At 62.3% G+C, this 21,318-nt stretch overlaps 3 protein-coding genes across 12 annotated transcripts in view; all 3 read right to left on the bottom strand.

The window, feature by feature from the left end:
- SSC5D (scavenger receptor cysteine rich family member with 5 domains) overlaps positions 1–11,067 on the bottom strand; it is a 29,719-nt gene extending 18,652 nt beyond the window's left edge. The window contains exons 1-11 of the mRNA XM_049703356.1: positions 10,566–11,067; positions 9,677–9,703; positions 9,046–9,354; positions 8,229–8,348; positions 7,926–8,039; positions 7,275–7,583; positions 5,219–5,536; positions 4,794–4,970; positions 3,220–3,537; positions 450–1,022; positions 53–370 (exon numbers count right to left, since the gene is read on the bottom strand). Coding sequence (XP_049559313.1) covers positions 53–370; positions 450–1,022; positions 3,220–3,537; positions 4,794–4,970; positions 5,219–5,536; positions 7,275–7,583; positions 7,926–8,039; positions 8,229–8,348; positions 9,046–9,354; positions 9,677–9,703; positions 10,566–10,569 — 2,587 coding nt within the window. The 5' untranslated portion in view covers positions 10,570–11,067. The remainder of the gene's footprint in view (positions 1–52; positions 371–449; positions 1,023–3,219; positions 3,538–4,793; positions 4,971–5,218; positions 5,537–7,274; positions 7,584–7,925; positions 8,040–8,228; positions 8,349–9,045; positions 9,355–9,676; positions 9,704–10,565) is intronic.
- Positions 11,068–11,211: 144 nt separating this feature from the next.
- NAT14 (N-acetyltransferase 14 (putative)) lies at positions 11,212–14,481 on the bottom strand. Of its 3 annotated transcripts, XM_049703538.1 has the most exons (4): positions 14,344–14,481; positions 14,081–14,135; positions 13,272–13,387; positions 11,212–12,394 (listed from the first exon to the last, which is right to left on the bottom strand). In XM_049703538.1, the coding sequence occupies exons 3-4, from the start codon at positions 13,341–13,343 to the stop codon at positions 11,846–11,848; spliced, it is 621 nt and encodes a 206-aa protein (XP_049559495.1). In that variant the 5' UTR covers positions 13,344–13,387; positions 14,081–14,135; positions 14,344–14,481; the 3' UTR covers positions 11,212–11,845. The 3 variants fall into 3 exon arrangements, with proteins under 3 accessions (XP_049559495.1, XP_004283333.1, XP_049559496.1); XM_004283285.4 differs by lacking the exons at positions 14,081–14,135; positions 14,344–14,481 and adding an exon at positions 13,786–14,038; XM_049703539.1 differs by lacking the exons at positions 14,081–14,135; positions 14,344–14,481 and adding an exon at positions 13,615–13,750.
- A 99-nt stretch (positions 14,482–14,580) lies between these two features.
- Positions 14,581–21,318, bottom strand: part of ZNF628 (zinc finger protein 628) — a 62,736-nt gene continuing 55,998 nt past the window's right edge. For 3 of the 8 annotated variants that reach the window (XM_033411969.2, XM_033411966.2, XM_012538071.3), the window contains one exon: positions 14,581–17,882. In XM_033411969.2, the coding sequence (XP_033267860.1) occupies positions 14,704–17,877 (3,174 nt within the window). In that variant the 5' untranslated portion in view covers positions 17,878–17,882 and the 3' untranslated portion in view covers positions 14,581–14,703. Of the gene's footprint in view, positions 18,734–21,318 lie in introns of all 8 variants that reach the window. The other 5 variants (XM_049703359.1, XM_049703360.1, XM_049703357.1 and 2 more) reach the window with 4 other exon arrangements.

Genomic DNA, 21,318 nt, shown 5'->3' with positions numbered 1-21,318 from the left:
CCCCCATGCCACCCTGACTCCTTGGCCACTGAGCCCCCGCCCCCCGCCATACCAGTGCAGGTGAGCCCCACGTCCTCCTCGTGGTCACAGTTGTGCTGTCCCCACGCCCTAGCGGGGCAGTCGCTCAGCGAGGCCTCACTTCCCTTGCAGCCCACGTCATCCAGCCAGATGGGCCCGGTGCCAGGGCCGTAGTGGGTTTTGCCCACTCGGGGCCTAACCCTTCCGCAGCCCAGCTCCCAGCAGGCCACCATGCCATCCCGCAGGTCCCAGCTGTCATCACACACTGTCCCCCAGCGTCCAGCGTGCCACACCTCCAGCCGCCCGGCACACCGGTTGGGCCCATCAGCCAGACGAACCCGGAACAGGCCTGCTGGTAGACAGCCCAGATCAGGAGGGGTCAGCAGGGGTTAGGAGGGGTCAGCCTCACCCTCCACGTTCCTTCCTCTCACCTGATGCCCCAGTGGGGGAGGGGGCTGGGTCTTTGGAGGACTCTGGAGTACCTACTCCTGGGATCTCGGCCAATGGCTCCATGGTGGCCTCAGAGGTCAGTTCTCGGGGGCCCTGGGTGGTCGGTGTTGCCAGGGTCTTAGAGGTCCGTTCCCGGGGGACCCGGGGAGTCCGCCTTTCAGTGGTGTGTGAGGTCAGCCTGTGAGGGTCCTCTGTGGTCAGCCTGGTGGTAAACTCAGAGGTCGGTCTTCGGGAGGCCTCAGTGGTCGGAGTGGTGGTGGTCAGTGAGGTCAGTTCTGGGGGACTCTGGGTGCCCGTGGCCCTGGAGTGCTTAGTGGTTGGTATCACGGCGGGCTGAGTGGTCGGTCTCTTTGCGTTTTTGGTCACCCACTTCTTTGTGCTTTTGGGTATCTTCCCTGGGGCCTTGGTGGTGGTTTTCTCAGGAACGCTGGGGGTCCGCCTCGCAGAGGGCTTGGTGGCCAGCTCCCCCGGGAGCCAGGCGTCTGGATCTCTACCCAGGCCAGGGATCCAGCTCCAACTGAAGGGGTCTGAGATGGAGTCCAGGCCGGGGGTCCCTGGCAGACAGGAGGGGAGGACAGGGGAGACAGCAGACACCGTGATTGTCCTTCTCTCTCATCTCCCCCTACAGACAACCACCAAGTTCCCATGCATTCATTCACATCATAGACGTTTACAAAGCGTCTCCTACGAGCCAGGCCCTGTGCCAGACCTGGAGCATATGGTGGCCAGCCACAGCCGGCACCATCCCACCTCTGGGCACTTACAATCATGATGTGACTGCCCCCCTTCACCCCGTCACACTGACCCATCCTCTCCATCTGCCCAGCCACTGCCTGGCTTCCTGTACCCTCTGACTGGTCTTCCCCCACACCCCGTGTGTGGGGGGAAGCTCTCACCGCCCCACCAGGGTGGTACCAGGCCACTGCCCAGCTCAAAACCCTTCTGTGGCTCCCGTGGCCCTCAGGAGGGGAGGGAAAGGGGAAAGTGCCTTAGCTTCAGGCAGAATGGTTGACTCCATCCTCCCAGCTGCCACGGCTCACCTTACATCTTTCTGATCAGCACAGGGAAGGCGGCAGACACCATGGGCGATGCCAAGGGTTACTGATGCAGGACAAGGGTTAATCTTGTCCAAAGAAAGGTTTGGCCCTTTGCCCCTGGCTGCCGGGGGGAAGGGGGAAGCTCCGAGCCCTTTCAACATCCTGCCTGGTAAGAGTGTGTTGTTTCCCTGTGGGGCCAGGGCCACCTAAATCATCTCTGCTAACACTGTGACTTAACGGGCCGCCAGTGGGCCACCAGCCACATCTCATGACTGCGCTCCTATAAACACTCTGACGCCAAGGCTGGGAGATCGTCCCTGGTTGGCAATACTTCACGTGAGTTGTCCTGCGTCGTCGCTGGGAGAATTAAGTGAGGAAGCTCCACAAGGGTCTCTCCTGGACCCAGCCCCACATGCCTCTTCCCTCAACTGACTTTTTAAATTTTTGGCTGCGTTGGGTCTTCGTTGCTGCGCTCGGGCTTTCTCTAGTTGCAGTGAGCAGGGGCTACTCTTCGTTGCGGTGCGCAGGCTTATTGCGGTGGCTTCTCTTCTGGCGCAGCACGGGCTGTAGGCGTGCGGGCTTCAGTAGTTGTGGCTCGCGGGCTCAGCAGTTGTGGAGCGCGGGCTTAGCTGCTCCACAGCATGTGGGATCTTCCCGGACCAGGGATTGAACCCGTGTCCCCTGCATTGGCAGGCAGATTCCTAACCACTGTGCCACCAGGGAAGTCCTGATATGGACCATTTTAAAAGTGTTTTTGCGGTACGCGGGCCTCTCACTGTTGTGGCCTCTCCCATTGCAGAGCACAGGCTCCGGACGTGCAGGCTCAGCAGCCATGGCTCACGGGCCCAGCCGCTCCGCGGCACGTGGGATCTTCCCGGACCGGGGCGCGAACCTGTGTCCCCTGCATCGGCAGGCGGACTCTCAACCACTGCGCCACTAGGGAAGCCCAAAAGTCTTTACTGAATTTGTTACAACATTGCTTCTGTTTTATGTTTTGGTTTTTTGCCTGCGAGGCATGTGGGATCTTAGCTCCACAACCAGGGATTGAACCTGCACCCTATGCATTGGAAGGCGAAGTCTTAACCACTGGACCGCGAGACAGCTTTTCTGATTGTTGTGAATCCTTCTAGAAAACTATGGAACCCGAGGGTGGTCTTGGGGACCTCCCAAATGATAATGTGTCACACGGGTTTGCAGCGATTTGTCGGAGCGTCTCTTTCTCACAGTGAACTGTGAGCCTCTCAAAGGCCAGGGTTGCGTTCGTTGCATTCTGAGGACCCAATACCTAGCTCAGTGTCTGGCGCTGGATAAATAACGGCAAATGAATGAACACGGGCCAAGCCTGAGTCTACTTCAAGTGGCCCTCCCGTCACACGGGCTTCTTGCCATCTCCCGGTGCCCCATGCCTGCTTCCTTTCCTCTTCCTTTTCAGCTTCCCTCTAGGTGGGAGACTTCCTTGATTCTTGGCGGGAAGAAGAGGAGGAGGAATCCCAGCTGTGCCGCTTAGCTGCTGTGTAACCTCTCTGTGCCTCAGCGTCTTCATCAGTAAAATGGGCATAACATCCACCAATTTGGACGCATCGTGAGGTGTGAATACGGTCACGGGCGGGGGCTTAGGAGGTGAGCGCTCAATCGATGTTAGTGCCAATGTTAGTTCCCGTTCCCTCCTCCAGGAAGCCCTCCCGGAGCCAGCGAATGGCCAGGGCCTCCTTACCAGTGCAGGTAACTCCAACATCCTCGTTGTGAGCACAGTTGTGCTTCCCCCAGGGAGCGGCAGGGCAGTCAGCGAGGGAAGCCTCGGTCCCCACACACCTCACGTCATCCAGCCAGATGGGGCCGGCGCCCCAGCCGAAGCGGCCGGCAGCAGGGTCTGGCTGCCGAGGTCCACCGCAGCCCAGCTCCCGGCAGACCACAGCCGAGTCCCGCAGGTCCCAGCTGTCGTCACACACGGTCCCCCAGCGCCCACCGTGCCACACCTCCAGCCGGCCTGAGCACCTGCTGGGCCCGGCCACCAGGCGCAGCTGGGGGGACCCTGGGGTGGGAGAGACCCAAAGAATTCGAGTCAGACCTTCCTCCACCTTCGCTCCATCTTCCTTCCATTCATCCACCCTTCCTTCCCAGCAGCAAGTGTTTATCCAGGCCTGTGCTGTGCCAGCATCTGCATCAGGCACACGAATAAAGAGTCAGGGATAGGGAATCCCCTGGCGGTCCAGTGGTTAGGACTCCATGCTTTCACTGCCGAGGCCCGGGTGCAATCCCTGGTTGGGGAACTAAGATCCCACCAGCCTCGCGGCACGCCAAAAAAAAGAAAAAAAAAGTCAGGGATAAAGGGTGGTTCCTTGGAAAGCTCAACTCAGAATTGCCATATGATCCAGAAATTCCACTCCTAGGGATATATATGCCCAAGATACGGTGAACATGGGCATTCAGTCAGATACCTGTATGCAAACATTCGCAGCAGCATTATTCACTAGAGCAATAATGTGGAAACAACCCGAGCGCCCATCAACGGATGAATGGAATGGATAAGCAAAATGTTGTCCCTCCATATGATGGAATACGATTCAGCCGTTACAAAGAAAGAAATTCTGACACACTCGCCGATACGGATGAACTTGGAGAACATTGTGCTCCGTGAAATAAGCCAGACACAGAAGGCCCAAGGCTGTACGATTCCACTTACGCGCAGTGCCTGGCGGCCCCGTGAGTCTCAAGACAGCTGGAGCAGAGCATTAGACTAAGCAGGGGCCTTCCGAGTGTGGGCTCCGTCTCCTCCCCTCCACCCTTCCCTCTCCCCGAGACCTCTGAGGCAGTGAAGGAGGCACCTGGGGGCTGTGGGGAGTGGCGGAGGGGCAGGAAACGGAAGCTAAACCCCTACTCGGCGACAAAAAAGAACAAAATAATGCCGTTTGCAGCAACACGGATGGACCTAGAGATTGTCATACTGAGTGAAGGAAGTCAGACACAGAAAGACGAGTATCAGATGATATCGCTTATAGGTGGAATCTAAAAAAGGGGCATAAATGAACTTATTTGCAAAACAGGAGTAGAGTCACGGATATAGAAAACAAACATGGCTACCAGGGGATAAGGGGAAGGAGGAATAAATCGGGAGCTTGGGATGGACATATACACGCTACTATATATAAAAGAGGTAATAAGGCCTACTGTATAGCACAGGGAGCTCTGCTCAGTACTCTGCAATGGCCTACATGGGAAAAGAGTCTTAAAAAAAAGCAGCAGCAGCTAAGCCCCACATTTGGGGTGCGGGGAGCAGGAGGGACTCACCAGCTTCCGGCCCAGGCTCCTGAGGGGCCGCAGGGGAAGCGGGCGGAGGTGAAATGCCTGCTATCCGTGCAGCCTGGCTCACCGTGGGGGGCGGGGGCCTGGATGCAGTCTCCCTGGGCCTGGAGCTGTTGCTGCCCACCGCGGGGGCCGTGGGAGGGACATATCCCAGAGGCATACCTGGGGCGTGAGAGGGAAGAGGTGACCACCACCCACTGCTGTGCTACAGGCAGTTCCCCACACCTGCCACCCCAGGACCCCCGATGGAGACTGAGGTTTCACGATGAGCAAGACATGCGGCAGGTGGGCTGCTGGACGGAGGGAGTGCGGGGCCCTGGGGTACACCTCCGGAAAACACACGAGATGCCCCAGCTCTTACCCCTCCACTCGAGGCCCACGCTCTGGCCTCTCCCCCAGGGCCCCCTCACCGTCACACACGGCCCCAGCGTCCTCCCGGTGATGACAGTCATGCTGGCCCCAGGGCCGTGCAGGGCAGAAGCGCAAGGCCGTCTCGTTTCCCCGACAGCGAAGATCGTCCAGGAGGATGGGTCCAGCCCCCTCCCCGAAGAAGGCGCCTCCAGGGGCAGCCAGCGCGGCCCCGCAGCCCAGCTCGTGGCAGGCCACAGCGGCGTCCCGTAGGTCCCAAGCATCGTCACACACGGACCCCCAGCGCCCGCTGTGCCACACCTCCAGGCGGCCCGCGCACCCGTGGGGGCCGTCTGCCAGACGCAGCCTGGGGGCCGGGCCTGGACGTGGGGAGAGGGAGAACAGAGAGACGGGAAACTGTGACGGATAAGCAGCTTTAGGCCACGCACGCAGGAAACTGTGATGGACGAGCAGGTACTGAGCTATGCACGCAGGTGACTAGGATGGATGTGCAGGTACAGGCCACGTGCTCAGGTGACTAGGATGGATGAGTGGATATAAGCCTCATGCTCAGGTGACTAGGATGGGTGAGCAGGTACAGGCCACATGCTCAGGTGACTAGGATGGGTGAGCAGGTACAGGCTATGTGTGGTGTCCCGCTTCACGCCCAAATGGGGCTGGAAAGCAGCCATTCCATCTTCAGTTTGCAAGTGAGGGAAAGACTCTGAGCTGGGAAGTCGCTCTCCAAGAGTTCAACTCTGGTCTATCCACTGCCCCCCATGTCCCTGCCTCCCCAGGGATGAGCCCTGGGGACGCTGGCCCTGATGCCCTCCACCCACCTCCCCAGGCAGGTCCCCACTCCACAGCTGCCTTCCCCAGCCTGTAAAGCAGGGCTTCTCAGCCTTAGTGCCCCTGACACAGGGGTCAGGGCATTCTCTGCTGTGAGGGGCCGTCCTGTGCACAGTAGGATGTCCAGCAGCATCCCTGGGCTCCACCCCCCAGAGGCCGGCAGCACCCCCAGTGCCCCACACAGTCATGACAACCAGAAATGTCTCCATATCACCTGGGGAGTGCGGTTGAGAACCACTAGTCTAGATGTTAACCTCTTGTTAGTTTGGGGGTACATTTCTGTTGGGTCTTTGTGGGGTGAGAGTTGGGTGACCTCTGGGGAGTGTGGAGTCCATCTCTCTAGCCTGCAGTCGGTGTCTAGAGAAAAGGACAGGCCAGAGAGGGGGAGATACTCCTGCCTGCATCACCCAGCTGTGAGTGACACGCTCCCTCACGGGGCTGCCCTGAGGAGCAGAGATGTTGGTAAGATACCAAGCCCCCGGGCCCCTCAATGGGGTTCACTTCTCCCCAACAGCTTCTTCTCCCGCTGGAGACTCAACTCACCTCCTGGGAACTGGGCTTCAGAGGCCCCATTTCTGCCCCCATGTGCTTCCCACGGAGGCACCACCATCACTGCCTCTGGTCCACCAATCTGTGCCCCGACCTGTGTCCCCTTGGTCTCCATCCCCACCTCACCCTACACGCTAGATACCCAGATCCATCTGTGTAGTGGGACAGACACGGCAGTCAAGTTCTGGGCCATCTGCTTTACATCTCTGAGCTTCTGTCCTGCATCCGTGAAGGGTGGGGCGAGGACATCCACCCAGGAGGCCAGGCAGGTGGGGGTGAGGCCCAGAGCTGGCTCCCAGCTTCCTCTGTAGCTCCCTCTCCCCTTTCCCATCCACCAACTGAAACATTTCCTGCCCCCTGTGCGGGTAGGCGGGCAGGCTCCTCTAGTGGGTGCAGCCCTTGAACTTTCCTACCCCACACCTGTGGGCCACCCCTGCCTCCTAAAAGTCAGGAGAGTGAGAACTGGGTCTGTGCCCGGTGTGGATGGGGCTTAATGAGTGTGAAAAGAAGGAAGGAGGGAGAGAGAGAAGGAAAGGAGGAAGGGAGTAAGGAAGGGAGGGAGGGGGGAGGGAGGGAGGGAGGGGGGAGGGAGGGAGGGAGGGGGGAGGGAGGGAGGGAGGGGGAGGGAAGGGGATTAAAGAGCTCCTTAAAGTTGAGACCTCAGTGAGCGGAGGAGGGGGCGTGGCCCTGGGGGAGGGGTCTGGAGAGGCGGGCACATACCGGTGCAGACCAGTCCTGCGTCCTCGCTGTGGTCACAGTTGCTCCGGCCCCAGGGGCTTCGGGGACAGTCCCGCAGGGCCTGCTCCCCGCCTCCGCACCCCACGTCGTCCATCCACACGGGCCCTGCGCCCGGGCCGAACCGGGCCCCGCCGGGGGCGGCCAGCGCACCCCCGCAGCCCAGCTCGCGGCAGGCCACGGCGGCGTCCCGCAGGTCCCAGCCGTCATCGCACACCGTGCCCCAGCGCCCGCCGTGCCACACCTCCAGGCGGCCGGCGCACCCGTGGGGGCCGGAGACCAGGCGCAGCCGCTCTGGCGGGCGGGCGGGGAGAGGGGCAGTCAGGGGCCTCGTGCGAGGCAGCTGGGGATACGCGGATTCAAGCCGCGGGGTGGGGGGTGGGGGGGTCAGTGGCCTGAGATGGGCCTGCCAACCGGCTGTTAAGGGGAGAGCCAGGATCTGAGCAGGCCAAGGGCCTGGGTCCCGGGAGTGGACACCCGGGTCTCCTGACCGGGTGGGGAGCCTGGGCCTGACTGTGAATCCCCGGGGGATGCAGTGCCCCCGCATACCTGGGGGGGGTCCCAGTTTGGTCCAGCGGGGCCTAGCGCCTCACCCCATCCAGATTTGTTGCAGAGGGGAGGCCTGCGCGGACTTACCCTGGCGGGGGGCTCCGGCAGTCAGCAAAGGGGCCCTAGTGGACTTGGCAGGCTTGGGCGGCCGGGGGCTCTTCTTCCGGGAGCCGCTCTGGGGGGTCCCGGCTGGGCGGGGGGCTGGGTGAGGAGACAGCAGGGAAGGAGATCGGCAGCTGCACCTCCTGGGGCCGCAGGTCAGTCCCGAGAGTCCCCAGGGGTCCGAAGTGGGCCTTGGCGGGGGCCCTCGGGATTGTGGAGGAGACGGGCCTCTGTCCCTTCTCCCTCACAGCCGAAGCTGGAGACAGGGCACATGTGGGGGGGGCTCACCAGGCATCACCGGGGCCTCCTCAGAGCCGGGGCTCAGCTCCCCAGACAGCCCTGGCCAGGGGTCCCCATCCAGGACTGAAGGTGAGTCGTCCCAATCCCTGGAGTCCGACACACGCTGACCTTCGGGAGAGCAGCGTGTGGCTGGACCGCACTGGCTCTGTTTTGTCAGCCCCATCTCAGGCCTGCGGCCCCGCCCCCTCCCCTCTTTGCCTGGCTGAGCTTTGTCCCACTCACGAGGAACACGCCCAAGCCAGAGAGGTTCCCTATCAACTTTTACCCTTGCCTTCGTCTGATAGGAAAACAGGAAGGATGCCTTTTGCTGACATAGAGGATTAATGGTCCATGAGGAATGATGGTCATAAGACCCCCTGGGGGAAGGAAAACATGCTTCTCCCTTGGTACTCAGATTCTGTCTCTAGCGTTGGCCCCTTTAAATCTTCCTGCACCCTTTGCGGTGGTGCGCAGCACAGCTGCAGATAAATGGATCACTGCCCACCAGATCCATCCTGCCTGTATGAGTTCCCCACAGTAAACTTCATAGTTGTTCTTTACTGCTTTCTTTATTGGTCTCAAAGTTCCCCCTCAGTTTGGAAGATATTACTCAATATCCCTGCCATGCGATCCCCAGATGCTATAAAGAGGGCAGGCCCTGAGTGAGGCAGGAACCCTCCAAGGTAGTGGTAAGTCCTGGCTTTGCAGGGGGTGTCAGGGGTGGGGTGTCTGGACTTCTGGATTCTCAGAGTTACTGGACTGAGGACTTGTGTCCCTGGGTCGTCTCTGAAGCAATGTTCCTTGGAGGGGGTCGAGGGCCCCTTACCTGCACAGACGACGCCTGCGTCCTCCTCGTGGGAGCAGATGTGGGCCTTCCAGCCGCGGTGGGGGCAGAGGCCCAGCTGCTGCTCACCGCCCCGGCAGGCCAGCTCGCTCAGCCACACGGGCCCCGCGCCCTCCCCGAAGAAGGCGCCTCCAGGGGCAGCCAGCGCGCCCCCACAGCCCAGCTCGCGGCAGGCCACAGCAGCATCCCTCAGGTCCCAGCCATCGTCGCACACGGTGCCCCAGCGCCCGCCGTGCCACACCTCCAGGCGGCCCGCGCACCCGTGGGGGCCATCGGCCAGACGCAGCCACTCTGGGGAGGACAGAGGAAAGGCTGTGATGTCCTGGAGACCCTGGGGCCAGGGGGAGGGTACGGGCTGGGGGCTGTCCTGCAGGGCATCACCGGGAGGCCAGTGTCCTGGCCGCTAACGGGGAGCCCAACTCCTGGGTACCCAGGGGAGCAGTGGTGCCCCGTAGGAAGCAGGAGGCTGTCGCCCAGGTGGTCCTGGGGGAAGTGGTGCCCGAGGTCACAGGCGGATGGGGGCGAACAGGGTCCCATTGGAGGGTGAGGCTGGGCACGGGGTGGGCCTGCAGCTGAGTGAGGCCAGATGGAAGAAGTGTTTGGGGCCACTTACCAACAGCCTGGATCCCCATCAGAGCCACTGGAAGGGAGGTTGGAGGGGTGGACAGAGTGAGGCCTCATGCCTCTGAACCAGAAACCCCGCCGCTGGGAAGCAGGACTCTGGGTCGAGGGCCTGGCGAGGTTCAGGTCCTTGAGGTGGGCGGGGCCCCAGATGCCTCAGGGCAGGCACCCAGGCCCTTTGCACTCCCCCAGGGGCCTGACTAAAGGTCAAATGATGGGTGACCCCCCACAGGATCAGGGCTGGTGGGGCGGGGGTGGGGGGGTAGGAGGTAGGTCTCTGGGGCTCCTAAGAGGGTAGGACGGGGGTGCCAGAGGCTGGGTCCCTGGGGGATCAGGCAAGGGAGGGCCAGATGTCCTGTATCCCCCAAGCAACAGGGATGAGGCCCTGGAAGTCTGAGGCTCTCCAGTGGGTGAGCTCAGGGGTCAGAGGGTGGGGCCCAGGCCCGAGTCCCCGAGGAGAAGGGTCACTCACCGAGGAGGCAGGCCAAGACCCTCATGTCTGCAGAGTCGGGGCAGGGATGGGGTGAATGGGGAGAGGAGCAGGAGAGGGGAGGAGCTAGCGGCCAAGGGAGGGGGGGAGGGAGGGAGAGAGGGAGGCTCCTGCCAGAGGCGCCTGGGACCTGGGGAGGAGCAGGCAGGGGCTGGACGCTCTGCCAGGAGGAGGAGAGGCTGCTGAGGAGGCAGCAGGGGATGGGAGGGGGGGGGCGGGGAGGGGGCTGGCCGGCGGCTGAGGCCTGGGGAGGAGGGCGGTGGCAGGCAGCAGGGAGGGTGTCCAACTGCAAACACCCACTGGGGAGCCGGCCTGGGGGCAGCAGGCTGCAGGGAAGCATCCAGGCAGGGGCGTACGCTGGGGGACAGGGGTGCACGGGTGGGGTGGCCACCCATCTGCCTCCTCTCTTGTCCAGCCAGGGAAGCGTGCTGGGACCAGAGAGCATCAAGGATGGATTCACATCAGATGCCGGGGTTGGGGACCTGGCACAACTGGGGCTCCCGGTGCAGCAAGAGGGCTTGCAGCCAGACACCAGGAAGAACTTCCTGGATTGGGAAAAGAGACAGAGAAACTCCTCTCTCCATCCCCCCCGGTGGATCTGCACGCAAAAGTCCCCAACCTCCTGTCTGAGGGAGCCGTGGTTGAACTTGCGTGTCTCCCGAGGAAACTGGGGTCAGGGGTTGGGGAACCAAGGGTCAAGGCTTGGGTAGGGGAGGGCGACCACACACACACACACACACACACACACACACACACACACTCACTCTCTCTCTCTCTCTCTCTCTCTCTCTCTCTCTCTCTCTCTCTCTCTCACTCTCTCTCTCTCTGCACTAAGCAGCTGTGAGGCGGAAAAACTTCGGTAATGGGGAGCCTGAGTCAGAGGGCTGGCAGGGAGCAGGGCTGCCTTGAGCTCATCGCCTCCCCTGCCCCCAGTCCAGCACCCCCGCTGCCAACAATTAATGTCAACCTCGGGGAAGGAGGAGCCAGACGGAAGGGGGGCCTCGGAGACAGACTGGAAAAGGCATCAGAGAGAGGGAGACAGGCGCACAGCAGTTTCAGGCTTTATTAACAAACGGGTGTTAAAAACCAGATGGGTCTGCCTGCCCCTCTGGGCTCTCACCTTCCCGGGGAGGGGCTGGCTGGGAGGGCAGCACTGTGCCCACCACCCCCCTCCCTCCCCTGGGGCTCTCGAGGCAGACGACCCTCCCCTGCAGAGGCGCCCCTCACCCTCTCTCTGCGTCTGCAGCCTCACCCACTCCAAGCACAGCATCAAGCCCCACCCCATTCCCTGGGGGCCTTGTCCCGGTTTGGGGTGCCCCTGCTTAAGTCCTAACCCTGGTCGGGGTGGGGGGCAGGCTTGCTCGGCCTCCTCTCCTCCTGCCCCACGTCTCTCCCAGGCTCATAGCACAAACGGCACAGGCTTGACAGACAGGCAGATGGGGAGACTTCTCAGTGCAGACAGAATCTGAGGCAGGGGTTAGATGGGCCGACCTCTCTGAGAAGTTCAAACATTACAGACAGACGTCAGGCTGTGGTGGGGTCTCTTGCCCTCTGCAGGCCTCAGTTTCTGGGCCCTGGGTGGGCTGGGGATTCATGGAAGGACGGTGTGAAAGTGTCTGCACACCGTAGGTGCTCACTAAGCGCTGGTTTTCCTTTCTCCAGGGTCTGGTGTCATAGTTCCTTGCTGAACTCCCTCACCAGCGTGTAGCCCATGCAACCCCAGCTCCCCTCGGCCTGGTAGCCACAGCCCTCAAGCATCCCGGCCACGCCCCATGCTGCCACGGCCACCGGGACCACTAGCCGGGCCCGGGGCTCCCCCATGCCGCCCGCCCAGGCTCGAGCCCGGGATTCGGCAAAGGCCAGCAGCCGCCTGCCCACGCCTCGGCGGCGGTGCCAGCGAGACACAGAGAGGCGGGTGACCCGGGCCCCGTCTCCAGCGCTGGAGCCTGGGGCCAGGGCCAGGACCCCGCACACATCCCCTGAGCCCCGCACTGCCACCCAGGGCCCCCCCAGCCCGCCCGGCGGGGGCAGCGAGCCCCACCGGGCCCGCAGGCCCAGCTTCATGGCCGCCACGGCCAGGAACACGGGCAGGAGGAGGGCCAGGGCGAAAGAGGCCAGGACGAAGCGCAGGCCGCTGCTGGCTGCCGCCAGGAGGAGCAGGGCCGGTGGCCGCGTCAGGGCGTGGAGGGCCACGCGGTTCTCTGTGTCCTTCACACCAGCCTGCAGGCAGGAAGAGCAGTCAGAGTGGGGGGGCTCCCGTGGGCAGTAGGAACGGGGCAGGGAGGAGGCAGGCCCTGCCCAGGAGGGATCCGGGGCCAGGGTTGCCGGAGGAGAAAGGAAGGCAGTGAGCTGAGGCCTGTGGCGGAGGGTCCAGGACCACACGGCTGGCACACTGGGCTCTGAATGAGTGAGCTAGTGAATTAGGAACTGTGAGGGCTCCCACTTCAGTGGAGAGGCAGGCATCAGGGGAGGCTGGATGGAGGAGCTGACCCAAGCAAGAGAGAAAGCTGGAGGGGCGCCTGGGGCGTCCTCGAGTGCCAGGCTGAGGCCCAAGGGCTCTACTTTGAAAAGCAGGAGGCTGGGGCGTAGGGAAGACTGGAAGTGCGGAGGATAGGGAAGGAGTTGGTGTGTCAGCCCTACAGTGGTGAAAACGCTTTTTGATCCCCAGGGTAGGGAGAAAGAACAAGAGAGAGGAGGGCCCAAGGGCCCTCTTAGGAGCAGCAAAAGACTGCTCGCCGGGGGGTCACGGCTGGCTCAGGAAGGTGACTGAAGCCACTCAAAATGCCGCCCCTGCCCCCTCCCAGGCTCCGTGGTGTGTCCCCGCCCCACCCCCATGTTCATTGGTGCCCCCTCATTCTGTCCCCGCCCCCTCCCAGGCTCACTGGTGTCCAGGCCCCCCCTCCCTGGTACCCTCCCCCAGACTCACTGGTGTCCCCGCCCCACCAGGCTCATTGGTATCCCCTCATTCTGTCCCCGCCCCCTCCCAGGCTCACAGGTGTCCCCGTCCCCTCCCAGGTTCACTGGTGTCCCGGCCCCCCCTCACTGGTACCCTCCACCCCACCCTCCCAGGCTCACTGGCGCCCCTGCCCGCTCTCACCTTCAGCATCTCCAGCACTAAGGGTTTCTCATCTTCCCTCATCTCCCGCACCGACAGGTGGCTGGGGGCCATGGCAGCCCCCAGGCTCCCGCGCCCCCAAGGGAGCAGGCGTGCACCTGGCGAAAACAAGCCGGTCAGCGTCAGGAGGGCACCTCTCGTCCCCAAAGCGCCCCAGAGCTGCGGATCACGCAACAGTATGTCCCAGGTCAGGTCCCAAGAGAGGTCCGAGACAGGACAAGCTTCCCCGTCAACCCATCGACCTTTCTAAAGTCTCTCGGGGTGCCCCCCCGGCCCCCAGTGGTGTCCAGCGATCTACGCCTAAATGCCCGGTGCACGCCAACACCTGCCAACACCGGGCTCCCTTCCAGGTTCCGGGGCGCTCACCCTGGGGGTGAGCGAAACTACCCCCACGGGCAGAAAATGGACCCCGCTCCCCACCCCCCAGTGCCCAGAGCCTCTCTGCCCCAATCGCCCCCGAACGGCGTCTGTCGCAGGAACAAGGACTTGCAAGCACCTCTGTGGGTCGCTTCGCTTTTGACAAGGTGCGGGGGCAGCAGGGTTGAGAAGGGGGTCGTCGGCGGAAGTGACGTCAGACTAGCGCACTCGGGGCGGGGCGGTGCCTGCTCTCGGCCTTAGCAACTGTTGCCAACCTTCTGGCAGCGGGTGGGGGGAGAGTTTGGGCGTGGGCTGGGAATGGACTAAGGCGGGGAGCGGCAACCCTGCAAGGGGAGGAGCAACAGAGAAAGGGGGCCTGTAGGACGCTGGCGGGGGAAGGGGCTGGGGATGGCAGCGGGGGACCCGGTACTTACCGGTCGCGCGCTGAACGCACGCTTGCTTCCCGACGTCCCCTGGTTCCTAAGCAACCTGAGCGCAGGGGGTGGGGGCGGGGCGGTGAACTCAGTGGTTCTCTTAGGTTCCAGGGCCTTCGCGGGAGGGGCCGCGTCAGCATCTTGAGCCCACTGGCTCCCAAACTGCCCCACCCCAAACCAACCCACCCCGGCTCTCAGTGACATTCGGAATGGGCATTCCCACCCACCCATTTTTCCGTGAGAGGAGGGGTGGGGTGACTTACAGAGAACAAGTGGCAGAACCAGGATTCTAGATTCCAACGCCTCCCCCATATAGTGACCGTTGCATCCCTTTTTTAAAAAGGATAAACAGAGCCCACATAGGAGAAGTGGCTGGCCCCAAGACGCAAAGCAAGTCACCTGCGAACCAGGAAGCAAGATATGAGACTCCAAGTTCCCAAGTGGTGGCTATGGCCATGACAGTGATCTCCCAAACCACAAATAAAACAAAACACAGGAGCGGAGATTCTGGTCTTTATTAGCAAGCCCAGCCTGCAGTTCCCCTCCCCCCAGCTCAGCCCAGCCCAGGCTGACAGTGAGTCGGGGTCTCTGTGTGGGGCGGGAAGGGGTACCAGTGGTTCTACTCAAAACGTGTGCACCAGCTGGACTGCGGGCAGAGTCTGGACAAACTGGATGGAGGGTAGGCCCTGTGGGGTCATGCCCCCAGGTGCAGCTCCTGCAGGGACCACTTGTACCATCTGGGAGGCAGGAGCCGCAGGGACGCCCGCGGGAGCAGAGCCTGGGCCAGGTGGTGGTGGGGCCAGCAGCTGCAGCGCAGCGGCGCCTCCCCCAACGCTGCCATTCTCCAGCAGCTCGGTGGCCGGGGCACTGCGGATAATAAGCAGTTTCTGTCCCGTTGGGCCAGGGGTTGGCGGCTCAGCCAGCCCCGAGGGTAAGGTCTCTACCTCCTGCACACACAGCTGGGTCTGCTCCCCATCAGCCCCGCTCAGCACCAGGACACTCTGCAGCCCCTCCTCCGTCTGCAGCGTCTCAAAGAGCACATCCTGGACCACACCAGTGCTGGCCTCACCGTCACCGGGCTCCCCCGGGCCGGGGTCCGCCAGCAACTCCTCCGCTGCCCCACTCTGAACCACCAGCAGATTAGGCGCCTCAGTGGTGACGGCTCCCCCACTGGAATTGGACAGCTGACCTGTTACAGGCTGGAGCTGTACCGTGGTCACCTCCTGGGCCGGCTGGAGCTGTACCGTGGTCACCTCTGGGGCCGGCTGGAGCTGGACCGTGGTCACCTCCGGGGCCGGCTGGAGCTGGACCGTGGTCAGTTCCGGGGCTGGCCGAAGGGGTTGGAGCTGGACCCCGCTCACTTCCTGTGGCCCTGCCTCCCCAGCCCCCACATTCTGCAGAACTATGAGGCTCTGCGCTCCCGCGCTGGCCCCGGTGTTGCTCCCTCCCTGCACCCCTAGCCCCCCAGGGCCTGGCAGCCAGACTACTCCAGCCCCCTGCCCAGCTTTCCCCACTGCCCGTGGGCCCTGCCTTGCACCGCTGCCCCCACCACCAGTACTGGAGGAGGGCAGCAAGATGAGCTTGGGGGGGGCGGGGGGAGGCGGGGGTGTGGGGGGCTGGACGCTGCTGGGGATCAGCTGGAGGCCCTGAGCAGTCTGCACCAGGAGAAACGTCTGGGAGTTGGGGGCTGCTGGGCCAGGGGGCGGGGCCTGGGCCGTGACTCCTGCCACCTCTAGGGAGAGCGTGGCCTGGAGGTGGGGTAGAACGTGGACATCTTGGGTGGCGGACGGGGCTGGGGCGGCAGCCAGTGGGGCAGGGGGCTGGTGGCCGGCGCCGGGGGCTGCGGGGCCAGAAGCGGCGTTGGCCGGGGCATGCGTCCTCAGGTGCCGCTGCAGGTAGGCGGCCATGACAAAGCTGCGGCCGCAGATGGGGCAGGCAAAGGGGCGCTCGGCCGAGTGCGTGCGCTGGTGCAGCAGCAGGTTGGACGAGTGTGTGAAGGTCTTGGGGCAGAGCGGGCAGCGGAAGGGCCGCTCGCCCGTGTGCACGCGCTGGTGCTGCCGCAGGTTGGAGGTCTGGGCGAAACTCTTGCCGCACACGCCGCAGGAGTGGGGCCGCTCGCCCGTGTGCACGTGCCGGTGGCGCCGCAAGCACGACGTGTTGCGGAAGGCTTTGCCGCACTCCCCGCAAGCGTAGGGCCGCTCGCCCGAGTGCAGCCGCAGGTGGTACTGGTAGTGCGACGACCACTTGAAGGTAAGGCCGCACTGGCCGCAGGTGAAGGCCCGTAGGCCGGTGTGCACGCGCTGGTGGATGGCCAGCAGCGACGAGCGCTTGAAGGCCTTGCCACACTCGCCGCACTGGTAGGGCCGTTCGCCCGTGTGGTCCCGCAGGTGGTAGCGCAGCCCCGATGAGCCCTTGAAGGCCTTGCCGCACTCGCCGCATTTGTAGGGTCGCTCCGCGGAAGCCGGGGCGGGCGCGGGAGCGGGCGGGGCGGGGACGGGGGCGAGCGGCTCCTGGGGACAGGTGACTTCGGCAGCCTCGGCCTGGGGGGGCGGGCGCCCGGCCGCTGCCTCCTCCACGTGGCACTGCTGGTGCGCCAGGAGGCTGGCCAGCTGCGGGAAGGCGCCGTCACAGCTGCCGCAGCGGAACGCCTGCCCGCCGGCCGCCCCGTGGCTGTGCTGGTGGCGGGAGAGGCCGGCCACCGTCCGGAAGGACTTCCCGCAGGGGAGGCAGGCGAAGCCAGGGGCAGAGGCGGCGGGAGGGGGCTGCGGCAGGGGGGACGGCGGGGACAGTGAGGGCGGCGGGGGAGGGTCGGCCTTCCGCGGCTCCGAGGGCGCGTCCGCGGGCGGGGGCGGCGCCTCCGGCCCGGGACAGGGCTGGTGCTCCAAGAGCAACTCCTCGCTACCGAAGCCTAGCTCGCAGCCGTCGCAGCGGTACACCAGCTCCACCGTGGTCTCGGCCGCGGCCAGAAAGAGCTCGGGCACCACGGGCGGGGGCGCGGGCGGCGGGGGCGCCGGCGGGCTGGGGGGTTGGAGGGGCCGCTGTAGGTAGGCCTCTGAGACCAAGACCTTGCCGCCGGGCTCCCGCGGCGGAGGGGCGGGGGCGGCGCCCGCGGCGGGGGCGGCGGCGCTGCCGTGGGTGCGCTGGTGCAGCAGCAGGTTGGACGAGTGTGTGAAGGTCTTGGGGCAGAGCGGGCAGCGGAAGGGCCGCTCGCCCGTGTGCACGCGCTGGTGCTGCCGCAGGTTGGTGCTCTGCGTGAAGCTCTTGCCGCACACGCCGCAGGTGTAGGGCCGCTCGCCCGTGTGCACATGCCGGTGGCGCCGCAGGCTGGACGAGTTCTTGAAGGCCTTGGGGCAGTCTGGGCAGGGATAGGGCCGCTCGCCCGTGTGCTGGCGCAGGTGGTACTGGTAGTGGGACGACCACTTGAAGGCCAGGCCGCACTGGCCGCAGGTGAAGGCCCGCAGGCCAGTGTGCACACTGCGGTGGATCTGCAACAGCGACGAGCGCTTGAAGGCCTTGGGGCAGTCGGGGCACTGGTAGGGCCGCTCGCCCGTGTGGCCCCGCTGGTGGTAAAGCAGGGCCGAGGAGCCCTTGAAGGCCTTGGGGCAGTCGGGGCACTTGTAGGGACGCTCGCCCGTGTGCGTGCGCTGGTGGTGCAGGAGCCGGGACGACCAGCGGAAGGACTTGCCGCACTCCCCACACTCATACTGGGCCGTGGGGGCAGGAGCTGCGGGGCCCGGCTTTTCCCCGGCCCCCTCTGCGGTAGAGGCCGGCGCCATGTCCGCGTGGGAGCCGACCATCACACCTGAGGAGGGATTCTGGGTCAGGCGAGGGCGGGTGGTCCCCCCACCTCCGCCCACACACCGGGTTATCTCAACCCCAAACCCATGGGCTGGCCCTGTAAGAGGCACGGGACACATCCCTTAGGATTACGGCTTCCTAGAGTCCAGGTCAGCTCTGGCTGGAGAGGCTTCCCACGATGGAAGGCTTTGGGTGCTAAAAGGGAAACTTATGGCAAATTGGGAAGAGCTGGTTACCCCCTACCACCACCATGCCAGCCATCTCCTCCAGGAGGCTGGACCACTGGACGTGGCCTTTATGAGGCCAGGTGCTGCCTTTCCGGCTATGTTCAGCCCCTCTAGAGACAGGCAGTGTCTTTGAAGAAGGCTGGGGTCTCTAGCACGCGCTTTGGATCCTCTGGTCCCTCTAAAGACCTCCTCCCCATCCTGCCTCAATATCCGCTTCCGCTGCCATCCCCCAAACCTTTCACTACAGACAAAGCCTCTGTGAGCATCCGCTCTCCACCGCCACTCATCCTGCTCCGCCACTCCCTCTTGGGACCCTAACCCAGAACCCCTAGGTTCAACCATATCTACCACCCATTGATCCTGTGGGCTCTGCATCCTCCGCCCCCTCATCCACACCCTCACTGCCCCCCTTATCCAGCACAGATGCTGCTGGTGACTGGAAACTGGCTGGCCTCAGCCTCCTTTTGCATTCATGCCCAAGGATCTCAAAGCTCCCTCCCCAACACCCTGCACTGCTCATGCTGCATTTCTCTGGTCCACTCACCCACCCCACCAGGTGATACTTGCCTCAAATCTCTCTCCTATCCCCTCTTGCTCTTAGCAGGTGACCCTGCCATTGATCTTGTCGCTGAGAAAATAAAAGCAACCAGAAGAGAACATTCCCATCTTCCAACAACTACACTGGTGGCTCTCAATGGGGCAGTGGAAGCTCCCTCGACCACCACCACCACGCCCTCCACCCCAGCAGACATGTGGCAATGCCTGGAGACTGTTCTGGTTATCTGGCTGTCGACTGGAGGAGCAGGTGCCCCTGGCATCTAGTGGGCAGAGGCCAGGGATGCTGCTCAACGTCCTACGATGCACACTACAGCACCACCCCCAACCCCAAACAGCAAAGAACAATCAGTTCAAAATGCCAGTGGTGCTGAGGTTGAGAAACCCTGCACTACCCCCTCCCACCTGCCTACTTCTGGGCCTAAAGGCTCTGACTTCCCACCTACAGTGATTCTCCTCATCTCCTGGACCGTTCCCATCAGTGTACCCACAAGCCAGGTCTCCCATCTTTGTAACTTTTAAAAAAATTTTTTTGGCTGCGTTAGGTCTTCATTGCTGTGCACGGGCTTTCTCTAGTTGTGGCGAGCAGGGGCTACTCTTCGTTGCGGTGTGCGGGCCTCTCATTGCGGTGCCTTCTCTTGTTGTGGAGCACGGGCTCTAGGCACGTGGGCTTCAGTAGTTGTGGCACGTAGGCTCAGTAGTTGTGGCTCGCAGGCCCTAGAGCACAGGCTCAGTAGTTGTGGCACATGGGCTTAGTTGCTCCGCAGCATGTGGGATCTTCCTGGACCAGGGCTCGAACCCATGTCCCTTGCATTGGCAGGCGGATTCTTAACCACTGTGCCACCAGGGAAGCCCTCCCATCTTTAAAAAAACAAAAACCCTTCACCCCACTTCCTCCTCCAGCTATGGCCTCATTTCTCTCTGTCTCCTTGCAGCAAAGCAACTTAAAAGTGCCATCAATACATGCTCTTTCCCATCTCAAACCCTGTCAATCAGATCCTCCCCCAGCCCCCTCCACTCATGGCCTCCTAGTTGCTAAAGCCAGTGGTCTCCGCTCAGTGGTCAATGGACGCCTTATTCTCTCTCTCCTTAAACCAGTCCCCTTGGCTTCTGGGATACCGCGCTCCTCACCTGCCACCCTTCTCAATTTCGGGTGCTAGTCCTACTTGTGAATGTAGGAGAGTCCAGGGCTCTGTCAACCCTCCTATTCTGTATCCACACTCTCCCTGGAAGCCCTCACCCACTCCTGGGACTTCACAATCTATAAATTGGACAATTCCAAAATTGATCTCCACTTGATACCTGTCCTTTGAAACCTACACCCCTGCTAGACTATGCCATTTGGATGCCTAATGGACAACTCAAACTTAACATGCCCAAAACCTAAGTCCAGTTTTTGCTCCTGCTCTCTCCCCTCTCTGTCCCCCACAAATATCTCTTTCACTCCCAGTCTGCTCCATCTCCAAAAACACCTTTATTCTTGCTCAGGCCAAAAGTCCCAGGGCATCCTCACCTCCTCTTTTTCTCTCACTCTCTATGACCAGTCTGTCAGCCGATTCCCCTATTCGAGCAGGAGCATCCTTGGAATCTGGCCACTTCCCACCAAGTCCCCCATTACCACCTTTTCCTAGGGCACCAACATCTCCCTCCTGGGCAACTGCAACAGCCTCTGACAGCTCTCCTAGTTTCCACCCTTACTCTTCCTAACCCCAGTCTGTTCCCAACACAGAGGCTGAATGGAAACTGCCAACACAGACAGACCATTTCATTCCTCTGTGCTAAAGCCTTCCACTGCTCCCATTTGAGAGCAGAAAACGAACCCCTTACAAGAACCTTCAGACTTCCCACGGCTTATGGCTTCCTTCCCTCCCTGACTGTCCTGCTAGCCTCTCCAACCCTCAGAGCACCATGGTCACAGGGCCGGGTCAGGCATGCCCACTCCCACCTGGGGGCCCACACAGGCCCCTGCCTAGTACCCTCTTTCCTCCAATATCCATAAGCTCCCTCCCTCACCTCCAAGTCTTTGCTGAAATGTCATCTTGGGGAATTATTCCCTGACCCCCCCTACCTAACTCTGCAACCCCTCCCAGCATGCCGCATTCTCTTTCCTTGACTTATTTTTTCTCTTCATAGGGCTTATCACTTTCTAACCTACTTTATAATCAGAGTTTCCCAGCATCAGCACTGTTGATATTGGAGCTGGACAGGGGGCTGTTTCCTGCATTGCAAGTTGGTTAGCAGTATCCCCGGCCTCGGTCCACTAGATGCTAGTGGCATCTTGTTCACTGTTGCATCCCAGCGCCTAGAATAATATCTGGCACAGAGTGAGTACTCAGTGAACATATCTTGAATGAAAGAAAGCTGGGCATCCCTTTGCACAAGCCGTAAAGATTCCCTTTAAAAAGATGAGCGTCCCCTTTAAAATATAAGCAAATCCTTTTAAGAGGCTATCCCAGGAAGCTGCACGTGTCTTTCAGAAGGCCGGCATTCCTTAAACAGGAGACATCCGTGCTCTGAAAGAGCCGGGACCCATCTTATCTGGTAAAGAGCACCCTCTTCAAAAGGCCGGGCCACACCCTTCCAATCAGGCCCGACTTCCCCTTTAAGAGGATCCTGCTCCTGCACAACCATCTTCACCTTCTCTGAGCTAAACTAGGG

Source organism: Orcinus orca, chromosome 20, assembly GCF_937001465.1.
Source record: "Orcinus orca chromosome 20, mOrcOrc1.1, whole genome shotgun sequence".
Taxonomy (NCBI): Eukaryota; Metazoa; Chordata; class Mammalia; order Artiodactyla; family Delphinidae; genus Orcinus; species Orcinus orca.
The sequence above is the reverse complement of the archived record's forward strand: the minus strand, read 5'-3'. Positions and strand labels throughout refer to the sequence as shown.